Here is a 23,256-nt window from a genome sequence, read left to right on the forward strand (position 1 = left end):
AAGTGTTTGTTAAATGGTTAACCCATACCATGTCCAAATTTATTATTATTTTCATTCTTTTCAGAAATTACTGCAAGACTGAGTATAGTCCCCCAAATAGAATACTTACTATAATGAATGTCAGTGGTTAAAAATAGTGGATCTCAGAAACATATACATTTTGCATTAAAGTTTGTAGGAACAGAAGTAGATTATAGAGAAATGGCAAGAAAACAATGTAGACAAAAATTTAATATTCATAAATTAACACTGAAAAGTTGTGAGAATATTTCTTTTCAAGTAATTAAAATCCCAGAAGTTAGAAATACACTGTTGTGAACATTACACATGCAAAAATGACAGGTATAATCACCAGTGTCTACAACTCCAGGCAAAATTAAGTGGAAAATTGAAAACAAAACATTTACATAATTCTACATATTTAATTTGACAGCATGGGGTTGTAAAAAGAACATTGAACTCAGAGTCAGAAGACCTGGTCCTAAGACCAATTCTGCCACACATCAATCATGACCAAGTCACGTAAGCTTTCGGGGCATCGGTTTCCCACTCTGAGACCTGGCTGGCGGCCATATGTGCTCACCTCTAGGAATAACAGTGAGTTTGAGGTGGACAGTGCAATGAAGAAAGCCTTGGTAAGTAACCAACTACCTTGGAAAGGAGAATGCACACTCATCATAACTTAGGCAGGGCTGAAGTTAAGAGTCTGTCTTCCTCACTCATAGACTGGTATAGTTACCACTTGTCAACTAATTATAATAACAATTAAGAAAAAGTAACAATGTAACATTCCCATAAGATTATTACAGTTTTAAAAGAGCCTTCATACATAGTCTCTCATTTTTCTTCTCAACAGCCCTCTAAGATAAATACCCCATTTTTACAGAGGTGGAACCAAGGCTCAGAGTTAATGCTTTTCCCAAAGTCACATACCTTGTAAGTAGCAATACTTAACTCAAACCCTAGATTCTAATGGTGTGTCCACCACTTTGTTGATAACAAAATGGTAACAAAACTAACAATTAATATGTTTTGAGGACTTACTAGGAACCAGGCACTATTCTAAATGCTTTACAAGTATTGTTACATTTGCAACTCACAATGACCCTACAAAATAGTTAGAATACCCCATTTTACAACTGGGGAAACTGAAGTTTAGGGAGGTTAAGTATTTCACCCAACATCACACAGCTCATAAGTGTCATTTGAACCAAGTAATATGGCTCCAGGGGTGCCCTCCTAACTACAAAATCCCACCTGCTGTCCACCTGCCAGCTCAGGTTACCCACTCCACAGCTGGATGTGTCTTCATTAACTGCAAATACATAACAGCCACCTAGGTTTTCCAGGTGGTTGCCATAGCACCCAGTCCCTGATAGCTATAAAGTCTCCTGTGTTTCTACACAAGATTCTTGAAGGATGAACTTACCTCTGTTACCTTTATGATTCTTTTTTACTCACATAACTGTGCATCCTGACTTGCCTTGGCAGCACGGAGTTGTGAAAAGTAAGAACAGTTTCAGGTAATGCCTGTTGTCCTGGCCTAATTCTTCATCCCGCCCCTCTTCACTCTCAGGTCCCAGTTAAAAGACAAATGATATTGTTTCCCACTCCTAACCCTAGACACCCAGACTCTAGACCTTTTCACTGACTATACATAACCTGGTTTGGCTGTTGGTCCCTTGAGGGTCTTCCCTTTCTTGTGTGGGTCGCCTACCTCCCCCACCAGCTGTGGTACAGCTACAGCCATGACAGTGGGGCTCCATTCCAAGACCGACTCAATATCAGCAAAGGAAGAAAAGAGAACAGGTGGATATCAGGAGGGCCTGGTCCCCAAAATCACCAAGAATTTTCATTCTTCAGTACTCAGGTGAGAATCACAAAAGAAAAAGCATCCAAACACGATGGAAACTTATGCATCAAGAGCGAATTTCCCACCCCTTCCTACCCCACTCACTCCCCACCAATAAGGAATTGATCCTAATCTCGGCCAATCCCTAAATTAAAGGCAAAAGAAACCAAACTGTGGTTTTTAACTTTCAGAATATACAGGAGCACTGAAGTCCCACAGGCTTTCTTTTTTTGCCTTATAATTTGTCTGAGTTGGCATTATCTTGTGTGTCTTAGCTTTGAAGTGCGTGCAGCTTCCCCATTACAAGTCCTCTCGGGAGCAAGAGGCCTGGGGAAACAGGACAGGGAAGGGCTGAGTCAGCAAGAACCACAGTCCCAGCAAGAACACCTGAGGGGCCTGGGAGTGGAGGAGAGGTGCTGGAATCAGCAAAAAGCAGATGCTACACAACCTGATTTCAAATTAAAATGACCAGTTTTTCAAATGGTGTATTTGCCTTTAAAATGGTGCATTACAAACACCACCGAAGGTTCTTTATCATCCCCACTGCAAACCTCTTCCCCAGGGGGAACCAAGCTTGTCAAAGGCAGATGTTAAGTAGAGCAATTATTTACAGTACATCTAACACCAAACATAACTTCTTCTCATTTATTTTAAAAAGCAATCCTCTAAAGTGGGGTATCGCTAATTCCTGTTTTACAGATAAAGAAAAACAGGAGAAGTTAACTTGTCCAAGGTCTCAATGTTAGAAGTGGTGGAGATAGGATTCGGCCATATGTTTAATTGCAAAACTACAATGGACTGAATATTTGGGCTGCCTCAAAATTCATATGTTGAAAACCACCCCCAAGATGTTGGTATTAGGTGTGGGAGGCCACTCTGCATGGTGTGGGCCCAGCTCCCACTGGGAGATGCACAGGACCCACACCCACGGATAGGTTTTCCTCTGAGGAATCAGGCCTGCAATGTACCTAGGCCACTGTGAGTCTCGCTTTTTGCTAAAACTCCCTCACCCTGAATTGAGGACATTTACTGCAAAGCGACTTCCTAAAAACTATGCTAAATGTTCCAAGGATGAGTGTAACCGGTCCAACTACTTTTTGCCTTTTCATTTGCAAATATCCCTCTTCTGTGATGTGATTACCAGCATCCTCTCCTTTGTTTTCTGTATAAGCAAGCCTGCACATAGTTAATGAGGACCTTCTTGTAATGTGCCCAGTAAGACAATAAAAGCTCATTGGAGCAAGGGCCGAGGCTTTTGCTCCCCTTGAAAGAAAAGCCCTGCTGTCCCTTTTCTTCCACCGGATTCAGTAATCCGTGTGAATGTCTCATTTTCATCCATAATGACTCGGACCCCATGAGCCAGGGTCCACATCAATTAGGAGGCAGAGGCTTTAGGAGGTGATTAGGTCATGAGGGTGGAGCCCTCATGAATGGGATTGGTGCCCTTATAAAGGAAACCTGAAAGAACTGTCTCATCCTTTCCACCATGTAAAGACACAGCAGGAAGACAGCCATCTATGTACAAACCGGGAAGCTTGCTCTTATCAGACACCAAATAGGCTGGCACCTTAATCTTGGACTTTTCAGCCTCTAGAATTATGAGAAATTAACACGTGTTAAGTCACCCAGGCATTTTTGTTATGACTGCCCGAATGGACTAAGACAAAAACATTACATACTTCCGTATATCACCTCAGAGGTAGTCAGAGTTCAACCTGAAGATATGAAGCTCTAACAGTGGAATTTTAATACAATCATCATGTGGCAAAGGACTTTTTGATAAGGTGAAAAATAAGGTATTTACTAAACACTCAGCTCTCAAGAGCTAGGGCAAGCTCCTTCTAGCCCCCCACAGTGTCTTTTCTCCCCATTACATGTTAACTCATAATTTAGGTGCTATTCTTGAGCACGTAAATTATACACAGATTTCTAGCCTATGGAAGGCATAAGAGAACAAAATGTGCCCTCCCAAAGTATGCCTTTTGGGCATAAATAGTATTTTGAGCTGATTATTTTGAGAAACAGCACACACTGGATATGCTCTGAAAATAGCCTTGTAATTACCCTTTTGTAGGGGAAATTTATAGTAAGAAAACCTCTACTTGTCAGGCTGTCTCCTTCTTGGTACCAGAAAAAGAAGGATGACTCTAAATCACAAGAAATTTATCAGTGGGGATGGGATAACAACCTCACCCTGTTCACAGTGCTTTTCCTGGTCATCTTCCTAAAATGTGCCACCCCACACCTTTCTTTCTTTGTTTTGGTTGAAGATGAATTCTAAGCCACCTTTTTGAGCTACTTATCCTCTAGACTTCTCCAATGCACAAGGGAAGAACCACCCCCCCCACACACAAAAAAGGAATTATCTTCTGGAGGGTGGGCTACTTGTAGTAGAGCAGAGGTGTCCAACCTGCAGCCCACAGGCCATATGCAGCCCAGGGTGGTTATGAACATGGCTCAGCACAAAACTGTAAATTTACTTAAAACAGTATGAGATTTTTTTGTGATTATGTGTCACAACGTCAATTGAAATAAATGTACATACATTCTCACTATTTGTACGCATGCATGCACAATCACGCCTTGTTCATTTCATCACTATTTGGCAGCACTGACATTTTCGAGCAACTATTTTCAAGAACAAAACACATTAAGAGTAAAATTAGAACCACAATATCTGATGAGCCCCTTGAGAACTCACTGAGAATTGCAACTACTTCTATCAAACCAGGTATTGATGCACTGGTTTCTCAAATACAATGTCAAACACCCCACTAGTTTTATGTTGCCCTCTTTTCTTTTACTTTTACAATACAAAAATTTAAAGATCACTGATATTTTATTACATACATATGTACATTTTCTATGTTAGTAATTGGAAACTTGGGACCTGCTCAACAATTTTAAAAGATTATTGAAAGGGGCCCTGGCTGGCGTAGCTCAGTGGATTGAGCGCGGGCTGGGAACCAAAGTGTCCCAGGTTCGATTCCCAGCCAGGGTACATTCCTGGGTTGCAGGCCATAACCCCCAGCAACCGCACATTGATGTTTCTTTCTTTCTCCCTCCCTCTCTCTCTCTCTCTCCCTCTCCGTCTCCCTCTCCCTCTTCCTCTCCCTCCCTCCCTTCCCTCTCTAAAAAAAATTTAAAAAATAAATAAATAAATAAATAAATAAAAGATTATTGAAAGGGGCACAGCATAATTAGGGTTATTATGTAAGGACATTTTTGCTTGTCTGTGGTGGTAGACATCACAAAAATTATGCATCGACCTTTTTTTGCTCATCAGTTTTTATTAGTGTTTGTGTAGTTACTGTGTGGTCCAAAACAACTCTTCTTCTTCCAGTGTGGCCCAGAGACACTGAAAGTTTGGACACCCCTGTAGTACAGGATTCCCCAACTAAATACGTGTCCTAGGAACCCATCTGTATCCATATACCAGCTGGCATTGTTGTGAGAGGCCTCAGTGAATTTTTTTGAAGACTCTTTCGATGTGTCTACATCACTTCATGATGGGCTCGCTCAGACCAGCACACCTGCCCACCGCATGCTGAGTGTTCAGCAGTCCTTGACCAACAACAGCATGACCCCCATGCCCCACCCTCCCTATTTACCTGATCTCACCCCAAGTAACTTTTTTTGTTTCCCCTGATGAAAAAGGCCTTAAAGGGAAATGCTTTGCCAATGTGGAAGAGGTGAAACAAAAAAAAAACAGCAGAAGCACTAAAAGGCATCAAAATAGATGAGTTCAAAAACTGTTGAGCAGTTGGAAAAACATCTTGGTAATGTGTATTGCATCGGATGGATAGTACTTTGAAGGTGACTAAAGTTTAAACATGTAAGAATAAACACACAATTTTTATAAGTAAATTCCAGGCTTTTGGGGTCCCCCCTCATATATAAGAAATAAACATGTTAATAAACTTCTATTTGTTTGTCTCTTGTTAATCTGGCCTTTATTAGAGGTGCCTTACTCAAGAACCTATACAGGCAGTAGAAAATATGTTTTTCTCCCCAAAAAGGGCCCGTGTGTCAACCATGGGACTCCCCTTCCCTAAGGCCTTGTTTTCCCCATTGTGAGGAGTCCTGCCAGCCCTTCAGGGATTGCCACGACTGCACACAGCCTCCTCACTCCAGGCCACGTCTGAGCGGCCCACCTCCGAAGACAGAACAGGTTGGTATTTTTGAAGTCAGGCCATGCAGTCCAACTGAGGATGACTCAGAAGGGCTTTCTAACTCCAAGGACTTAGCCTGCATCTCAGCTTCACATCTCCCTGAATTGCTCAGGCTTCATCCCCCTTCCCTTCAGGAGGTGCTGATCTCAAGGACGCTCACCCCTCTTGCCTGTTCCACTCCACTGCAGAGTTTGCTTCTATGGAAACCAGCATGCAGCAGTGTAAAAGAAAGGTGAAGAGCACCTGAATTTGTGGGACATTCTTGCTCCACACACCCTCACATGGGGCAGAACTCCGTAAACCAGACAGTATCCAGTTAGTCTTGTAATCAGATATAGACCTCAGTGGGGCACAGGAGATGCCCAACACAAGACTGGCCTAAATGGAACGGGGGCAAGCCAGTCAAATGTGGATGTTCCTTTGGGCCCACTGTCCTGCGCTGACCAGTGTGGGTCCCACCCTCCCAGCAGCATGGGCTGCTGACAAGGAGCTGCTTTCTGACATTAAGGAAGAATTGGGAAAGACAGTCAGCTGAACCTTATATGACTACTCATTGGAGACCAGCAATAATTAATGAGCACTCTTGCCACAGTTTAATGTATTAGAAGAAACAGAGCAAAGCAGAGCAGAATTGAAAAATTCCTTTTAAGTTTTATCTACTCAAACTGAAAAGTTTCAGGGGAACTCTGTCTTTGTTGCTGCCTTTCTCCCCCTCTGTTTATCTCTCTGGCACCCAGCCTCCTTTTCTCTCTTTCCCTCCAGCCCTGCTCAATCATTTGGAGATGAGACTTCCAGAAATTCAACCCTCTGAGTAGCAAACAAGCATCGCTGAACCCTGGTACTTCTCTCTGAGGGGAATCTGGGATGGACAGTTGGATATACATAGGTCAGCAACTAAGTAAGATGGGGCCAAGGAGCCTCTGACAAGCCAAGGATGACACTTTATTATTTCCTCTACTCACTGGGATCCAAGGGTGTCTGCCACATGCCAGCGCCCTGACCTGAGCTGGGAATACTATGTGACCACAGACAGCTTTGTCCAGAGCCTATAGTCTAACAAGGAGACTGGTATTAACCCAGAATCATAGACATAAATACCAACTTATAGCTCAGCTAAGACACAGTGGGAGGACCACAGGTGTGGCTATAAGACGAGAGAACCGGGCACTGGAGTAGAACAGTGGGGGTGACTTGGAGTGGGACCAAGTGCTCCCATGAGCTAATCAGGCCCCAAGACCATTGTTATCTGAGGTCAAGGGCCCCTGTACACATGATGCTGCTGAGACTCAGAATATGGGGCTTAAGATTTCAGAGAACAGAATTTTTTAAGGAAGTTATCAAATAGTTAAAAATAAAATTTTAATAAAATATGAGCTATTGTACTGATTTCTGAGTTCAGATGTGCATATGCTTAGGGAATATATAAAGAACATTGTATATTTCATTTTTATCTCATTCTTTTAGAAATTCTGGTTTGATACTGCTTTGTAATGTACATAATACAGTCACGCAGTAGTACTTGCATCTCATTTGTAAATAAGCAAGTGTACATACACTCAGGAGTGTCTCACTGATGGGGTGGGTGCATAGACAAAAGTTTAGAAATTAGTGCTTTAAGGTATGTAGCAGTTACGTGGTGGTTAGTAAGAATAATTACTATTTACTGAGAACTTATTACATGCCTGGCATAGTAACCCTTTAAACAAACTATTTCACTTAGTCCTTTTGAAGTTGGTAGTAGTATTGCTTCATTTGGGGTTAGGTCACACATGAAAGATCACCTTCTTTTAGGCTAAAGGTAGACCTGGGGTTTGAACCCCAGGATTCTGACTGTAAAGCAGGGCATTAATCACCATATATGCTATTTCCCACCACATATGTGTTGATGTTTAAAAGAGTACTATTTTGGTTTTTTTCAAAAAGGTTACTTAGGAGGGATACTTTATTGAAGGATAGCACATAATAAACACAGGAAATAGTATCAAATGACAAGGTATGAATCATACTTTTTAAAGACTGGCCTCTCAGGGAACATAATCACCATGGTCTTGAATTGTATCATCTCGAACTGAAAAGCACAGGGAATTGGAGAGAACAGCTTCAGAGCCCCCAGGCACCAACTCCCTGCCTCACAGCCATGAAACCTGTCCTTCTGTACCAAAGTTGGTGGCAGCTGCTCGGCATCCCAAAGCGCTGGTCCACGGTGTGTCCTCGGTGTGCTCTGCTATGCTGGCTCCCACAGTTCCTAGGAAAGGTGTCTGTAATACCACGTTAAGTCCTTCTGGAACTAGACAAATAGATGGTCAGATGGATGAAATCCTGGTTTCCACACATGGCCAAGGCTGCAAAGGCCTAAGAACCCTCATCATATGCACAGTGACCTAAGAGGACCCAAGACCAGGCTACAGTCAGGAGGCAGGAGTGACTGGGAGATGGGTGGGCATTCCAGTTGTTTCTGCCTGTGGTGGTCTGGGGTATTTTCTAGGGCTTGATGCTGGGAACCTGAGAAGCCACTCCCTTTAATCCCATAGCTCCTTTCCCCTTACCAAATGTTGTCATGTTAGAAAGAGTGTCAAGCCCAGGGTTCAACCTACTTCTGTATTTTCACGTCACTCTTCCTTTTCTAACCAAGAGAGAGTAGGAGAGGCATCAGTCTGATCTGTGTTCACAGATGTGACACGTGTCACACCAAGAGGCCATAGTCACCAACAGCCTTTATGTTATTTTGAGTAACAAGGCTTTTTATTAATGATTATAATTGAATAGCTGGTTAAATTCAATCTCTGCCCTAAATGAATATTCCAGTGGTCTGTTGCCTTAGGACAGAAGTCCTGGGGGTGGGGGAGGGCACGTGCGGGGCAGTGATGTGTGTGAAGAAGAATAAAGAAGTCCTCTGCCCAGTGGTCAGAATTTCCTGAGTGCTGCACCCACAGTCCTGTCCCAGAACAGTGCTGGCATCTAGGTGCCAGTGGCTTAACCCCAGCTCACACAAACATATCTGGTGAAGGAATGCTGCCTAGGGTAATTCTTAACCCTGCAGTTTGGTGTGTTTGAGTTACAGCTGAAGTGTGGTGGGGCAACTCCCGTGACTGGGCTGCATGTTCTGAAGGCAAGCCTGCCAAAGTGGCCAGGACGCCATGCGGAGCCTGCCCGCCTTCCACACTTCTGTGTCCTCCCCACTCTAAGGTGATGCCTCTTTGCTTCTCCTCCACCTCTCTCTACTGCAACAAATATAATTTTGCCAGGGCTTTTTGTATTGACAAAATTATCTTGAATATGATAAAAAGTATAGCAAAAAAATAACTTCTAGAAAGGAGGAAATGAGTTTTAGAAAGGACAGGTATCCTAATGTGGTTTAGTTTTGCCTTCTGTTTTGCATTTCCCTACTTCCAGATCTCTGTGTGGCTCTCTCCCCACATTACTGAGATCTTGGCTTCAACCTTACCTCAGGGAGCCTTGCACGCAGGACAAACCCACTGTTCTGTCCACCCTCTCTCATTTTGCTAACTTGTCTTTCTGGAGGATATGTCTACCTGACATCAGATTACAAATGCTCATGCTCAACTGTCCCTTGTCTGTCTCTCTCCAAGAAGCCAACCTCTGTGAAAGCAAGGACCTTGCTTTGTTCACTGCTATACGAGTACCACCTAGAACAAATGCCTGGCATATGAGGAATGCCCAGTAGAAACATATTGATTGAATGACTACATGAATGAAGAGAATCTATTTTGTTCAGTGACTAAATTATAACCAAATTGAACTAATCATCAGGGAATGCAAATCGAAACCACAATGAGAGAGTACCTCACACTTGTCAGAACAGCTCATTAACAAGACAGGAGATAACAAGTGTGGACAAGGCTGTGAAGGAAAGGGAACCCTCCTGCACTGTTAATGGGCATATAAATTGACTCAGCCACTATGGGAAACAGTACAGAGGGTCCTGAAAAAATTAATAGTAGAATTGCCACAGGACCCAGCAATTTCTCTTCTAGACATTTACCAAAAAAAATTAAATTAGGATCTTGAAGAGGTATCTCACTCCCATGTTCATTATAGCATTATTCACAATAGCCAAGAGATTAAAATAACCTAAGTGCCTATAGATGGAAAAATGGATAAATAGAAAACCAATAAAGAAGTACAAAGATACACAATGGATTGTTATTCAGCCATAAAAAAAAATAGAAAGAATTTCTTATATTTGCAACAGAGTTGATAGACCTTGAGGACATTATGCTAGGTGGAATAAGGTAAAGACAAATACTGTACAATCTCATTTATGTTGAATCCAAACTAACATTCATGGAAACAGGTGAGAGACTGGTGGTTGCCAGAGGTGAGAAGTGAGAGTTTGGGGAAATGGATAAAGGGAATCAAAAGGTACCAACTTCCAGTCACAAGGTAAGGAAGTTCTGGGGATGTAATGTACAGCATGGTGACCATAGTTGATGATACTGTATTGTATATTTGAAACTCTGTAAGAGAGTAGATCTTAAAAAGTTCTCATCACAAGAAAAAATGTAGCTATGTGAGATGATGTATATTAATTAAACTTACTGTGGTCATCATTTCACAATAAATACATACATTGAATCATTGCATTTTACACCTTAAACTAATACAACCTTAAATGTGAATTATATCTCAGTAAAACTGGAAAGAATAAAGTAAAAATGCCTTTACACTAGTGAAAAAGTGAGAGAGACACTTAGAGTGTTGAGACATTTCTAAATCCATTTCTCAGGCTAACTTTCGCAAAGAAGGTTGAACTAAGGTGGAAGAAAACAACTATAATAAAAAATGTTAAGCTTCTCTATTAACAACAGATCTCTTAATGAAGTTTTAGGATAAAAGTAGCTAAACTATCCAATCAGCCTCATCCCACTCACTGCCAAGCTTGAGACTCCCCAGGACCATCTCCATGGTAAGAGCCAAGACTTGTCATAATACAGGAACGTAAATCATGAATCCCTCTTCTCTGTAGAATGGAGGAATAATTGGTAGTATCATCCAAATGTTTCTCCAAACCCCAAATGCTGATTTATTGTGATGTTTGCTTTTCTTGGAGTACCTAGAATGTTTTCAGAGAAAATTTCTTTACTGTTCTTTATCATCCCCAAGGTGTCCCCACATTAACTGTGCACATTTATCTCATGATACAGTGACTCTGGCTGGTCACACTGCTCCTCTCGCCACAAGAGCTCTGTGCTCTGGCCAGGATACTTAAGGAAAGAGAAAGACTAGGGAAAAAAAGAAGTTTACAAATAAATATGCAACAATTAAGACTCTAAACCACAAGAAGTCAAAATTACCATTAAAAATGTTGAACAGTAGAAAAAAATTAAGACACTGAAATGTTTTAAAACTACCAATGCAAAATTACTTTTAAAAGTCATATGATTACTGTTGCTCAAAGGGCTTCCTTAAAGAATCACTAAACCATGCACTATTATCAACACAATTGATAATAGCTTCAGTGAAACCCATTGCAGCCTGGCAATTCTCTTTATGGAAACAACAGACAGGACAGATTACTCAGCAGTGTGACTTACTCCAAAGTAACAGCCCTTACCAAATGATAGTGTCACTTGCCACACAGGAAGTGAAAACATGGCAAAATTTTCACTGGGTAGTTTCCTTTGCCTGTTTACATTACAGTCAACTGATTTGTGAATGATAGGAAGTGCAAATTTAACTGGGCTGACAACTTTTGGAAATTTACTGGGTCTGCAAGACTTTTCTAGCCAAATGACCTACTGACCCTTTGAATTCAATATGGCAAGAACATAATGTTAAGTCAATGATAAATAGATTACTAAGATACATTCATTCATTCACCAGTTTTAAATCATACTTGTGATTTCTCCCTAAAAACCAGCTCCTTCCCCTGACTTCTAACTTCCCCATTTCTGTCTCAGCACGATCTGTGAACCCACAGGCCAGGCAGCAGAGTAAGCTGATTTCCCTTCCTCCTTGGCCCAATGGGTCCAAACCCTACAGCATCCCCTTCCTTGCTTCTCTTCCATCTGCCTCTTAGTTACCACCCAAGCTTAGGCCTCGTCCAGCTCCTTACTTTTACTCTATACCATGCACATGGCCACCTAAATATTTCTTTGCTTTTGTCAACATTTTATTCTTCGACTTACTGCAAAGAGAGTGAGTATGACTCAACCTGGCATTCAAGGGCTTCCATAATAAAGCTGTGCCTCTCCCCAACCCCTTGGTTCACTGGTCTTCCCTACTTCAAAGGATTGAAAATGTCTTCCTTTCTTACAATACTCTCTGCCCTACTTACCACCTCCTTGTCATGCTTTTCCATCTGGTCTGCTTGGAGTGGCTCTCTCACCGCCACACCACACACGCGTCACCGCCATCAGAGTCAGTAGTTACCCTTCTTTGAAATATTTCTTATCATCCCAACAAGATATAATATTGTCCTTCTGAGTGTCTGTGGTACTTGACCCACTCCTTTGATGCCAGCCTTGTACTGTATTTATTCATTTATTCAAATGCTGTGTTTCCCTGATTTACTAATATACTGCTTGAGATCATTCCTTATTTCAGAATTGAAACTGATAGGACTCATTCAGTTCATTTGTACCGAAAGAGTGAATGATGGAGAAAGTTTTATCACCTGATCTTCACAAGCAAGTTTTTAAACTTCCTATTGATATAAAATTCAGAAAAGCTTAGTAGACAATTTAGTATTCCTAAATATTACATAAGAAATCGATGTTTGTAAAGCCACTCTATAGTAGGATATAGGTTCCAATCAGTTAAAACTAGTTAAGCACACTTTGGATCCACAGAACGATTTAACAAATTATTTTAAAAATGCCAGGATAAATACAAAACAACACAGTCTATTTTTATTCTCACAAAAGGTTGTTTTGAGATAATCAGCTGGCTGCTTATAACATATAGTAAAATACTGTTTTCACAAATGTTTAAGTTAAAATGTTTTTTCTTATCTGAACATTCATCTGTTTTGAGCATGAACAAAACAAGCTAGGTATATGATATTTCCTGAAATTTTTGTATGTTTACACATGGTATAAAAACATAGTATACTGCTGCTTATATAAATAACAACAACCCTCATATTTTCCAATTTTATGCTGTCTTGTTGGAAGGAATTCAGGGAGCCATCAATCCCAGTGCTGTTTCCAAGCACATCAATGAATGCCTCACCATCCCAGAAATACACGTACTCTTAAAAGCTTCCAGAAGGAATTCATTCTAGCTTCTCCAAATCCTGAAGTATGGAATTTCATTCAGGCCTCTAAACTACATCCTCCTGAGAGTAAAACTCAACCCCTAATCCTGTAACTTTTAGAAACAAAGGCCAAATGCTCTCTTCAGTCTGTGCCACAAAGAAAAAGGACTTCATGGGGCCATGCCAGTGGCTTCTGTGACTGCTGTGCTAGACCTCTTCTTGTGCCCTGAGCACCCTCCTCCCTTTCCAGCCCTGGTCCTCATTTCCTTCTACCTGGCTCACTGTGAGATTCCCACACCCCAGCCAAGGCACCCCGTCCTTCTCTGTCACAGGGCCAGTTGGGAACCTGCCCAACGGTGTGGGATATGATAAACCACTCAGGACTCAGGGTAAAGTGCTATGCATCCCAGTTCTTCCTCTGACCAGTAGTAGGACACTGGACCCACCGTGTAATTTCTCTAGATACACATTTATTTTCTATAAATACACAACTACATTTAGATAACACCTTGGTTTCTTCAATCATTAAGCACCTAGGATGCTCCAATTCTCCCAACTCCAAGAGGATAATGTCCAAATATTCTAGCTGTATATGCTCTACCAAGCTTTCAGACTCAACCTGTTTATTCATTTATTTAGAAGCAACTATGCATCAAGCATTGAGGATACATTGATCAATAAAAAGGCATGGCCTGCCTTTGTGAAGTTTACTGTCTAATAGACAGTAAACAACAGGAGAATAATAATTAATAAGTGAGAAAACACATATATAATTTTAGATGGTGCTAAGTAAACAAAATAAAGAAAAAGGGAAAAGGGAGAGGGAGACACAGGGGCAATATATGAAAGAATTGTAGGAGCAAGCCCTCTCTGAAGAAATGATATTTCAAAAAAAAAAAAAAGCCAAGATTCAATAGATAAGAAGAAGCCTGACATCTGACAAGCAGGAGTTAGACCATTTTAGACAAAATGAATGACATGAGTGAAGGTCCTGGAGCAAAACCCACGGCAGTGCAGTGAGGGGAAGGAGCATGAATATGGCATTCCTGTCCTCACCATATTCACCCAAATACACACAGGACTAAATCAATGGTCCCAAACTTGTCTGCCCAGAGTTACCTGGTAATCTTCTAAAAATTCCAAAGATCAGGCCATAACCTAAACCAGTAAAATCACAAACCCCAGGGATAAAGAAAAATCATCTGAATTTTTTAACTCTTCAAGTGACTCCAAAGTGCAGACATGGTTGGGAACCAGTGACTTAAATCAATTCAGTGCTGAAGGTATTGTATTACTCACCTATGAAACGATGGGGCTCAACTTAATGAGGTCAGGTCCCTTCCTTGTTCTAAATCAAATGACCTCTAGGCAGATCAGGCTCATTTTCACATACCCTTACCCTCAAATCTTCCGTCCCTCTTTCACCTCTATCCTGGGATTCTCATATTCTCCCATCAGATCTAAAACCTTCAAGTCAGATTCTTCTTTTCACCTTGTGCCTATGTCCTATGTGAAGCAGATTCTGTTGATCCAAACAGCCTATGATGCCTTCATATCCACAAACCCACACCCCACCCTGCACCCTGCAATCCATCCTGTCCAGTGACCTTTCTGAGCACAATTCCTACTGCTTGTCCAAACCGTGCCCACCTCCAAAGCCCTTCTCAAGTGTCACCTCTTGAAAGAAGCCTCCCTAACTTACTCAGCTATCTGTGACAAATAATCTGTGACAAATAGTCCTCATGGTCCTATGATAAAATTTAGAACTAAATTATATATGGGCATATAGTATACATTGGTGTTCTCTCCCCAACAGATTTTAAATAAACTAAAAAACAAACACACTTTTTATTAATCCCTGGCATATATCAAGCATTCAAATATTATCTAGAAGCGGTAATGGCAGCATTCATGTTTGAGATAGTGCTGACTGGCGGTGGGATTGGCAGGGGTCTTAGTAATGGCAGGGGGAGTAGTAGAGAGAGCAACAGCAGCACAATGTAAAGGGCCCCATAGAAGCCAGGCATTTTATATGCATCATCTCATTTAAACATTGAAACAATCCTACAAAGTAGTTCTAATTTTCCCACTTTACAAATAGGAAAAATTGGAGATTAGGAAATTCAAGGAATTTACTAAGGATGTGTAGGAGATATCTGTCTGGTTTTAAATTTTTTCCCTGTTATTCCATGATACCTCCTTATAAGCCTTTCAGTGAATATTCTCTTTTTTGGAATCCTTTTGCTTCTGACATGACTGATTAATTGACATGAATAGTTGCATGCAGTGGAGAATCCCATAAGGAAGACAGACTATGGGTTTTTTATTTTCAAAGATTAACTAGAGTCCCCAAACATTAGCACATAAGTGTAAGCAGCAAATACGCACTAACGTACTTGGGCCATTTGTAACCAAGATCTTTCCACTTAATGTCATCTAACACAGTAAGTGTACCAGTGGGTGCCCATTCCCCTGGGCATGGAGTCACCTATTGCCAACCTTGGATGTCTGGAGAAACAAATTCAAATTGTGATTCAATGAGTCACATGATTTAGCAGTTAATCTCAAAATATTTTTGAACCATTCAAGGTCCATTTAATGTGCAGAACTCATACTCTACCCAGTGAAAAAACCAAGGGGACCCCAGCAATGAAACAAAATTTCTGATCTGGTGTTTGTTGGCAATCCTGTTAGAGAACAAAACTGTGTTGCTTGGAAATGCAGAAAAAAATACAGGTAAGAAAGTGAGGAGGGAAATAATTATGTCCTGGTACTAAACCAAAGGTAAAACTGAAGAGCATTTGTTAAAGTCCAATGATGCTAATAAGGTCAGTTTAAAATTTGTGTATTTCAAGACAGGTAACTTCCTATCATCCCTGTGAACAGGGAGACTCACCTAGCAGAGATTACCCAAAACAGCACATCTAGAAGTTGCTCCTTTTTATCCCAGAAAACATTATTTCATTTTCTTTTTATGTACTTCAATTTGATTTCTTTTTTTTTTTTTTTTTTTTTTAAAGATTTTATTTATTTATTTTTAGGGAGGGAACGGGGCGGGGGGGGGCGGAGAGAGAGAGAGAGACACACACACACACATAGACATCAATGTGCTGTTGCTGGGGGTTATGGCCTGCAACCCAGGAATGTACCCTGGCTGGGAATCGAACCTGGGACACTTTGGTTCCCAGCCCGCGCTCAATCCACTGAGCTACGCCAGCCAGGGCTGATTTCTTAACTAAGTCTAATTTAGGACAATATTATATTTAGTTTGACTTTCCTGAGCCCTCACCAAGTGGTAGGAGGAAGTTAATCCAGACATGTGTTAGTAAAAGATAATATTTTAAAAACCACTAAAAATTACTCATCTTGAATGAGAAAAAATGGCAGGCTTCTATCCTAAGTATCTCAAAATGGAAAAAAAACGTATAATTAAAAGAAACCAAATCCATGTGGGATAAGAGTGATAAAATACACTTCTATACTGTCAAAGAAGTTCTCAACTCTAACCTAAAAAGGATCTGGAATGAGTCATGTGACATTCTCGTTCTTAGCATGGACTTATAGTTTTACACATTCACTTACTGCAAAGACTGATCCATAACACACAATGTACCACAAAAGATAACTAACTGCACCTGTTTTCTGATCCAGACTCCCGAGAGCAGAAAGACATTTTCCTTCCAGCACCTGAGGCAGTTCACAAATTTGCAATAATAAAGCCAAATTTTAAAAGATAAGTCATGTCAGAATTTTCCTTTTTTCAACCTAAGGTTCTATAACTAAACTAATGGAGTAACTCTCTATTGAGATTAATCTCTTGTCAGTGTACTTAAAACCAGCCAAGTGGCACTGTTGTATATTGACAGTCAAAAGCCAGTCAGCCTAGATCAAGGTTTGCAAGTGCAAATTTTTTCATTTCCCCCATTTTCCTTTTGACTTAAGGGAAATTTGAACTAAGTAGTTGGCTGGTAATGTATATAATGATACTCAAAACATGCATGTGAAAAGTTGAATCAAGTACTGTGAAAGGCAGAGTCAGCTGAATTATGTCATTTTATCTAATGTAACTCTGACTTGCAAAAATTATATAAAAAACACAGACAACTGGGCTCACACTAAGAATATATCAAGGTGTTAACCTCTTAGTCAATCAAATTACCCCAATAGTGTGCTTTTGAAGAAGGGCATATGTGTGTGTGAATATATTACTTATGGTGGCTTATGTATAATGCAATTATTTATACTGGAAAACAAAAAATATGAGATGGGATCCTTACCTTTTCAAGCATAGCGTTGCCTTGGTGAGGACTGATGTTGTGCTGGCTTATTTCTCTCTTGTATTTGTATTCATAAACTTGGTCAGTGATATTAACCAGCAGAGTTGACGGACTGAAGGCCAGTTTCCCACAATCATACACAGTTCCACTTTCAATATCAGTTGGTGCTGTGGCATATCGTAAGATTAATCCCATAATGAGGCCTAAAATAAAGAATAAATAATTGCACTGGAGGAACAGAGTCTAAAATGTTCACTATTGCACACTTGTAAATATGTGACTTGGACCTTGTAGAAGTAGCAGGTGAAAGAATTGGGTCATTGCCTGTTTTAGAGAATTGTTCACTCTTTCATAGACACTAGTTCAATAGATTGTATTGTTAGAATATTTGTGATGGACACCACTGTTTGAATATCCAGCATATATTCTCCTTTTTTTTTTCTTCTTAATGGACCCATATACTTTACAGAGAAGAGCTATCCCTCTTTTCCAGCCACCCAAGTGCTTCAAGAAAACCTTTGCTCTGTGACAGATACTGCATAATCTAGTTCAGAGATGGGATTCCCATGGGGAAAGTTCTGGCCAACAGATCAGCATATATCTGAGATAACGCCATCAGACTAAAAGAAAGCACTTATGTGGTTGGAGGAGAGGTGTTCTTGTTCTCTCCCTCAGGACATGACTAAGGCAGTATATTTCCCCATTTTTTTGCTAACAGATATCTTGTGACCTTGAGGGAATCTAGCCCAAGGACACAGTAAATATACTGAGGTAGTTAAGACTAATATATAGACAGACCCAGGTCCTGGATGACTTAGGTAAGCCACTGGATCAACCTATCCTGGAACTAATTCTAGACCTCTTGTGACATAGTATATTTTCTAATTTTTCAAATAATTTTGAATCAATTTTTAGTTTATTTGTAGCCAAATGCATTCCAATGACATACATTCCTTTTGGTAAAGAGTTGAACCCAAGTAATGGCTCTTGACTTTTAAGTTTATAAACTCTGTTCAGATGCTCCTGGTAATCTGATCACATGAATGCTCTTAACATTATGGATTTATTAATAACAGCAAAGAAACATCAAAGGCCTACACATTCCTCAATTTAAAATTAGGAATGATGTATGTGTTTTAACATAAATCTACTCTTTTAATATAAAGGTCACACTTAAAACATCCAATGTTGGGGGTTTTACCACTCTCCCTCGATTCATCTAGTAACCTTTCTTTCATCTAATAAAATGTTCTTGGGTGCATACTTTGTGCCAGACATTTACTAATTTAAAATAAAAATACAGTTCCAGTCCTACAGGAGCTCAAATTTGTAAAATAAAGACCCATATGTAAGCAAACAACTATAACACAATGTGACATGTGCTATGACAGCTGGTAAGTATTCTGCATCATATGAGCATAGAGTGGAGAAGCCCCAAGGCCTTTTGAATGGTGCAAAGCTTCAGATGGATCTTAAAAGGTCACATAGGATTTGTCCAGGTGAGCTGAATCAGGGAAGCTGGGATTCAGGCTGCACATGTGGGTGGTAGCATGAAAGTAGCAGCGGACAAAGCTAGAAGCTGTCCAGGATTTATGTTCTCCAGTGTGCAGAATTGCTGCTGAGAAGTGGCTGTGTGGCCAGAGATTATGTTTCCTGGCTGTCTTGCATCTGGTTGGGTTCTCAACAATGGAATTTAAGCAAAAGTGGTATGTGCTACTTCTGGGCCACAACACTGAAGAAGTAGGGGAGTTGTGTCCATTCTCTCTTCCCATTTATTAGATAGATGAGGAGCAAATAAAGGCACTTGCCCTGAGATGCCAGGTTGGGGAAAGCCATCTACCAACCAGGAATATATGCATTGGACTATTATGTGAATGAAAAGTTAATTTCTGTTGTAAAGTCACTGAAATATTAGTGTTTCCATGTTAACAGGCACTAGGATAACTTAACTAAGATAACATATAAACACAGAGGGACTTAAAAACCCAGTAGATTTAGAAAGTTAGTAGTGGTATAAGAAGAGAAGAAGAGAAAAACAGAGGAAGGGAAAGACAGTACAGGGGAGAAACTCTAGACCATAGACCATAGGTAGGGGCTAGGTAAAGAGGCTCCTCTGCCATGCTAATAAGTTTTTAGTTTTAACCCAATGGCAATATAGAACTATTGAAAGATCTTAGGCAGTGGAGTAAAACAATCAGATTTTCATTTAAGAACTATCACTTGGACAACAAGGTGGAGAATGAATTAGAGGGAGAAGTGAGGATGAAAACAGATTTCTTTTGAGAATATTTTTACCTTAGTTATACTTCAGTATTTGGCCCACTTTTCCATAACAGTGAGAAATATTGTGTTCTAACGTTTATTAGCAGGAGAAAACGAGGGATGAGTCTAATCTGCTGTGAGTGTCTGGCCTGCTGTGGATGTGGGCGGCCTCCCACGAGCAGTGTCAGTGACTACAATACGACTAGTCAGGAAAGACAAGGGAAAACACACCACCTACACACACTGCCAAGTGCTTTAGGGCACCTGCGTAAGAATCACTTTCCCAACACTCTCTGCCCACGACGCATTCATTTTCTAAGAGTTATTTGGCAGGTACCATGAATGGTACCAGAACTTCTGCTTTCCACTCTGGGAGATAAAGAAGCACAGCACAAGACACCCTCTGCATGGGGACTGACCGGAAAGAACCTGCATTAACACCATTCCAAGTTCCCATAGGGTGAACCACTCATTTTTGCAACATGTTTTCAATGACATAACAAGAAGTAAACATGAAGTCTCCACTTTTTAAATTTTCCCAAATGGGGAAAACAAGTAGTTGTCATAACAACAGAATATGCATTGGACTATTATGTGAACGAAAAGTTAATTTCTGTTGTAAAGTCACTGAAATATTAGTGTTTCCATGTTAACAGGCACTAGGATAACTTAACTAAGATAACATATAAATGTCTCACTGTTATGAGACCTGGGACCCTGTGGCTAAATTCATACAAGGCCTCAAAATCTGGCCCTGTCTGCCCCTCTGCACCAGCTCTGGTCCCAGCCTTCAAGAAGAGGTACCCTGGAGTAAATAAAGTCAGCTGCTTGCTGTCAGAGGTCACCTGATGGATGGCCATAAAAACGCACCTGTCAGATAAGGCCTCCCACTGTAAGGAGTGCAGCTGCCCACGGGTTCAGCCTCTGTGCCCTGGAATCCATGCCTGCATCCACACTGAGGCCAGCCAAAGGCTGAGTGAACAGGGGTACTAAGACAGGGAGATGGGACTCCTCTGAAGGGCTACTCATGGCTCAAGGATGTACAGTTAGCCTTGCCCCAATTTTCTCAGAGTTGTCCTGCAGTCTAAACCTTCTCCCACCAGCCTCCTTTCCTTCCCTCTCTCCACAGGGTGGGGCTACACTGAGGTCAACAGCTGTCCCAGCACTCATAGTCTTCCTCCCCATTTTCCTGCAATGGATTATCCCCCAATAAATCTTTTGCACAATGAATCTCTTCCTAGCATCTGCTTCTCAGAGGACCCAAATTAACTCACTAGGAAAAACACTTGGGCCTGCTTCCCCTCCAGCCCCACAGGCTGAGAGGAATCCTCATCTTGGCAGAGTATCTTGGCAGAATATGAGGAACAGTAGGGAAGCCGCTGACTCACCCGTCTGTGTGCCTCTGCCTCAGTGTCAGTAACCCAACAATGCCTGATGTCACAGGCCAGACACCTGCCCATAGAGCCTGTCCACTCAGTACTTTAGCCGTCTGCTGACACAAATATGAAGTGTTGGGTGACCAATGCCCACATAATATATGAGAGTGGGTGACAGATAAAGTGGAATTGCTAGTAGGAAGAAAATGCTAAGAAAGAGTTGTTTTTATACTCCCACAAAGTTAAAGAAAGCTACAACCGCTTGTGAACAAAAGAGGGAAAGAAGAACCTGCCTTCTGCAGCTTACAGACACAAACCACCAATCTCATCAGTGAGTTATGAGTCCAAATCCCATGTGCTCAGGAGAAAAGAAGAAACCTGTCTTGGTAAAGCAATACCACCCAGCCCACACATGCACAGCCCTGGTCCCAGCTCATATTTTCACAAGCATGACACTTCACTGAGCTCTTTCCCCAGCCAGCTGGTGGTGTCACCTTCTCCAGACAGAACTCAAGGGCGTCCCTTGCCCCACAAGTCTGGGCATCTGAGCAGCTGGGGTGGCAGCAGTATGGACTCCCTCCCTAGTGAGCTGCAACCTGTCCCCAATAGCATCCAGCCCCAGGATGGAGCTTCAACCATAGACCTCATCCCTAAAGCACTCCTCTCCCACAAACTCCGTCTCGGGTCCCATCTGTGGGGCCCATATTCTGGTGCAGCCTGTCTCTGAGCTCCCTCACCTCTGAGTTCTTACAGCATTCACAGTGAGAACCACACCCCTGCTGGCCCACTTTTACAAAGACATATTGTTTGGCATTGCTTTGCAGACCTTGGCTGTGTCTACCCCTCCAGACAAAGAGGCTGCTTAGGACAGACTCAATGCTGTTCTCCTCTGTCCCCTAGAAAAAGCTAGACACTTTAGGCAGACTTGTAACCCAACTTTCTCCAAGTCCACAAACTGCCTTGGAGTCAAGAAGAAAGGATCCTTTGAATGTGTGTGTTAGTCAGTGACCAACATTTGAAAGTAGCACGTGTGAGGACTTTAAAGGGCTTGCCACATAGCTGACCTAGCAGCTGCCTGATAGGCAGTGACAAGGTGATGTTATGGGACAGGGAAGAGGGAGGGAGAAAGGGACGAAGGGGGAAAAGCCAGGGGCACTGTGAAGGAAAAGCATGAGACACGTGAGCCTTGTAGTTCTGGCCCAGCCCTCACTTCAAGGCCACATTAAAAACATGAGAAAACTCCACTCCCGCCCTCCTCACGCTTTCACACCACACACACAACTGCTGCTCTGGGAGTGCGGGAGTTATTGAAGTGAGTAAAATATGGCCTTGACCCTAAAACATTAAAATATTCTAATGCTACCATCCCTTTCCCTCTTGCTGACTCCTGTGATCCTGATTTCCAGAAAGAATAAGGTACACATGTGCTCTGTCTCCTTGTACACTAGGCCTGCGGTTCACAACCGATTCCCCACAGAAATGACAGTCATTCGTGCTGACGCCGAAGCGCCTTCCGAAAGAGCCTTTCTGAGAGGAATACAGATGGGGATTTCCTTAAATACGTAATGATTATATTTCCAATTACTGAAACAGATTTCAGAACAGTTTTTAAACACAAAGTGTTAAAATCTCTGGCTCTGTTGAAAACTCATGGGACATACACTCGCACGGGCAGTCTGCTGGGGTGCCCCCTGCCTTCGCTGCTTCCCCGCAGAAGCACTGGCGTCCCGGAGCCACACAGGTCCTCTGGACACACATATCTAAGCACGTGTGTATGGAAATCCACACGACCCTGGAGAGAATTAGGAGGCTGGCGCAAATGCAGCTAATACATGAAGACCGTAGAGGAACTGAGTCTCGCAGTTCTTTCACTCTATGCATTTAGTGGCTACCAAGCATAAACTAGATAGAGATGAGGCATTCTCCCTTAGCAAAACAAGCAGCTAAATCCTCAAACTACTGATGTATAACACTATATTTCAATTTCAGTAGTATATCAGACACCACTGATTGTCAACCCACCACCCATCCCCCTCTTGTCCCAACAAAGTCCAGATCTGTAAAGCTATCCACCCTCCCCATGCGCTTAGGATAAGTG

The 23,256-nt window shown here is 41.6% G+C and overlaps 1 protein-coding gene across 2 annotated transcripts in view; it reads right to left on the reverse strand.

The window, feature by feature from the left end:
- Nucleotides 1–23,256, reverse strand: part of SLC9A9 (solute carrier family 9 member A9) — a 540,019-nt gene that overhangs the window by 505,667 nt on the left and 11,096 nt on the right. Inside the window, exon 2 of one of the 2 annotated variants that reach the window (XM_028505205.2) lies at nucleotides 17,521–17,723. In XM_028505205.2, coding sequence (XP_028361006.1) covers nucleotides 17,521–17,723 — 203 coding nt within the window. Of the gene's footprint in view, nucleotides 1–4,468; nucleotides 4,474–17,520; nucleotides 17,724–23,256 lie in introns of those variants that run through there. The other variant, XM_036017879.1, reaches the window with a different exon arrangement.

This window comes from Phyllostomus discolor, chromosome 2, assembly GCF_004126475.2.
Source record: "Phyllostomus discolor isolate MPI-MPIP mPhyDis1 chromosome 2, mPhyDis1.pri.v3, whole genome shotgun sequence".
NCBI classification, from domain to species: domain Eukaryota; kingdom Metazoa; phylum Chordata; class Mammalia; order Chiroptera; family Phyllostomidae; genus Phyllostomus; species Phyllostomus discolor.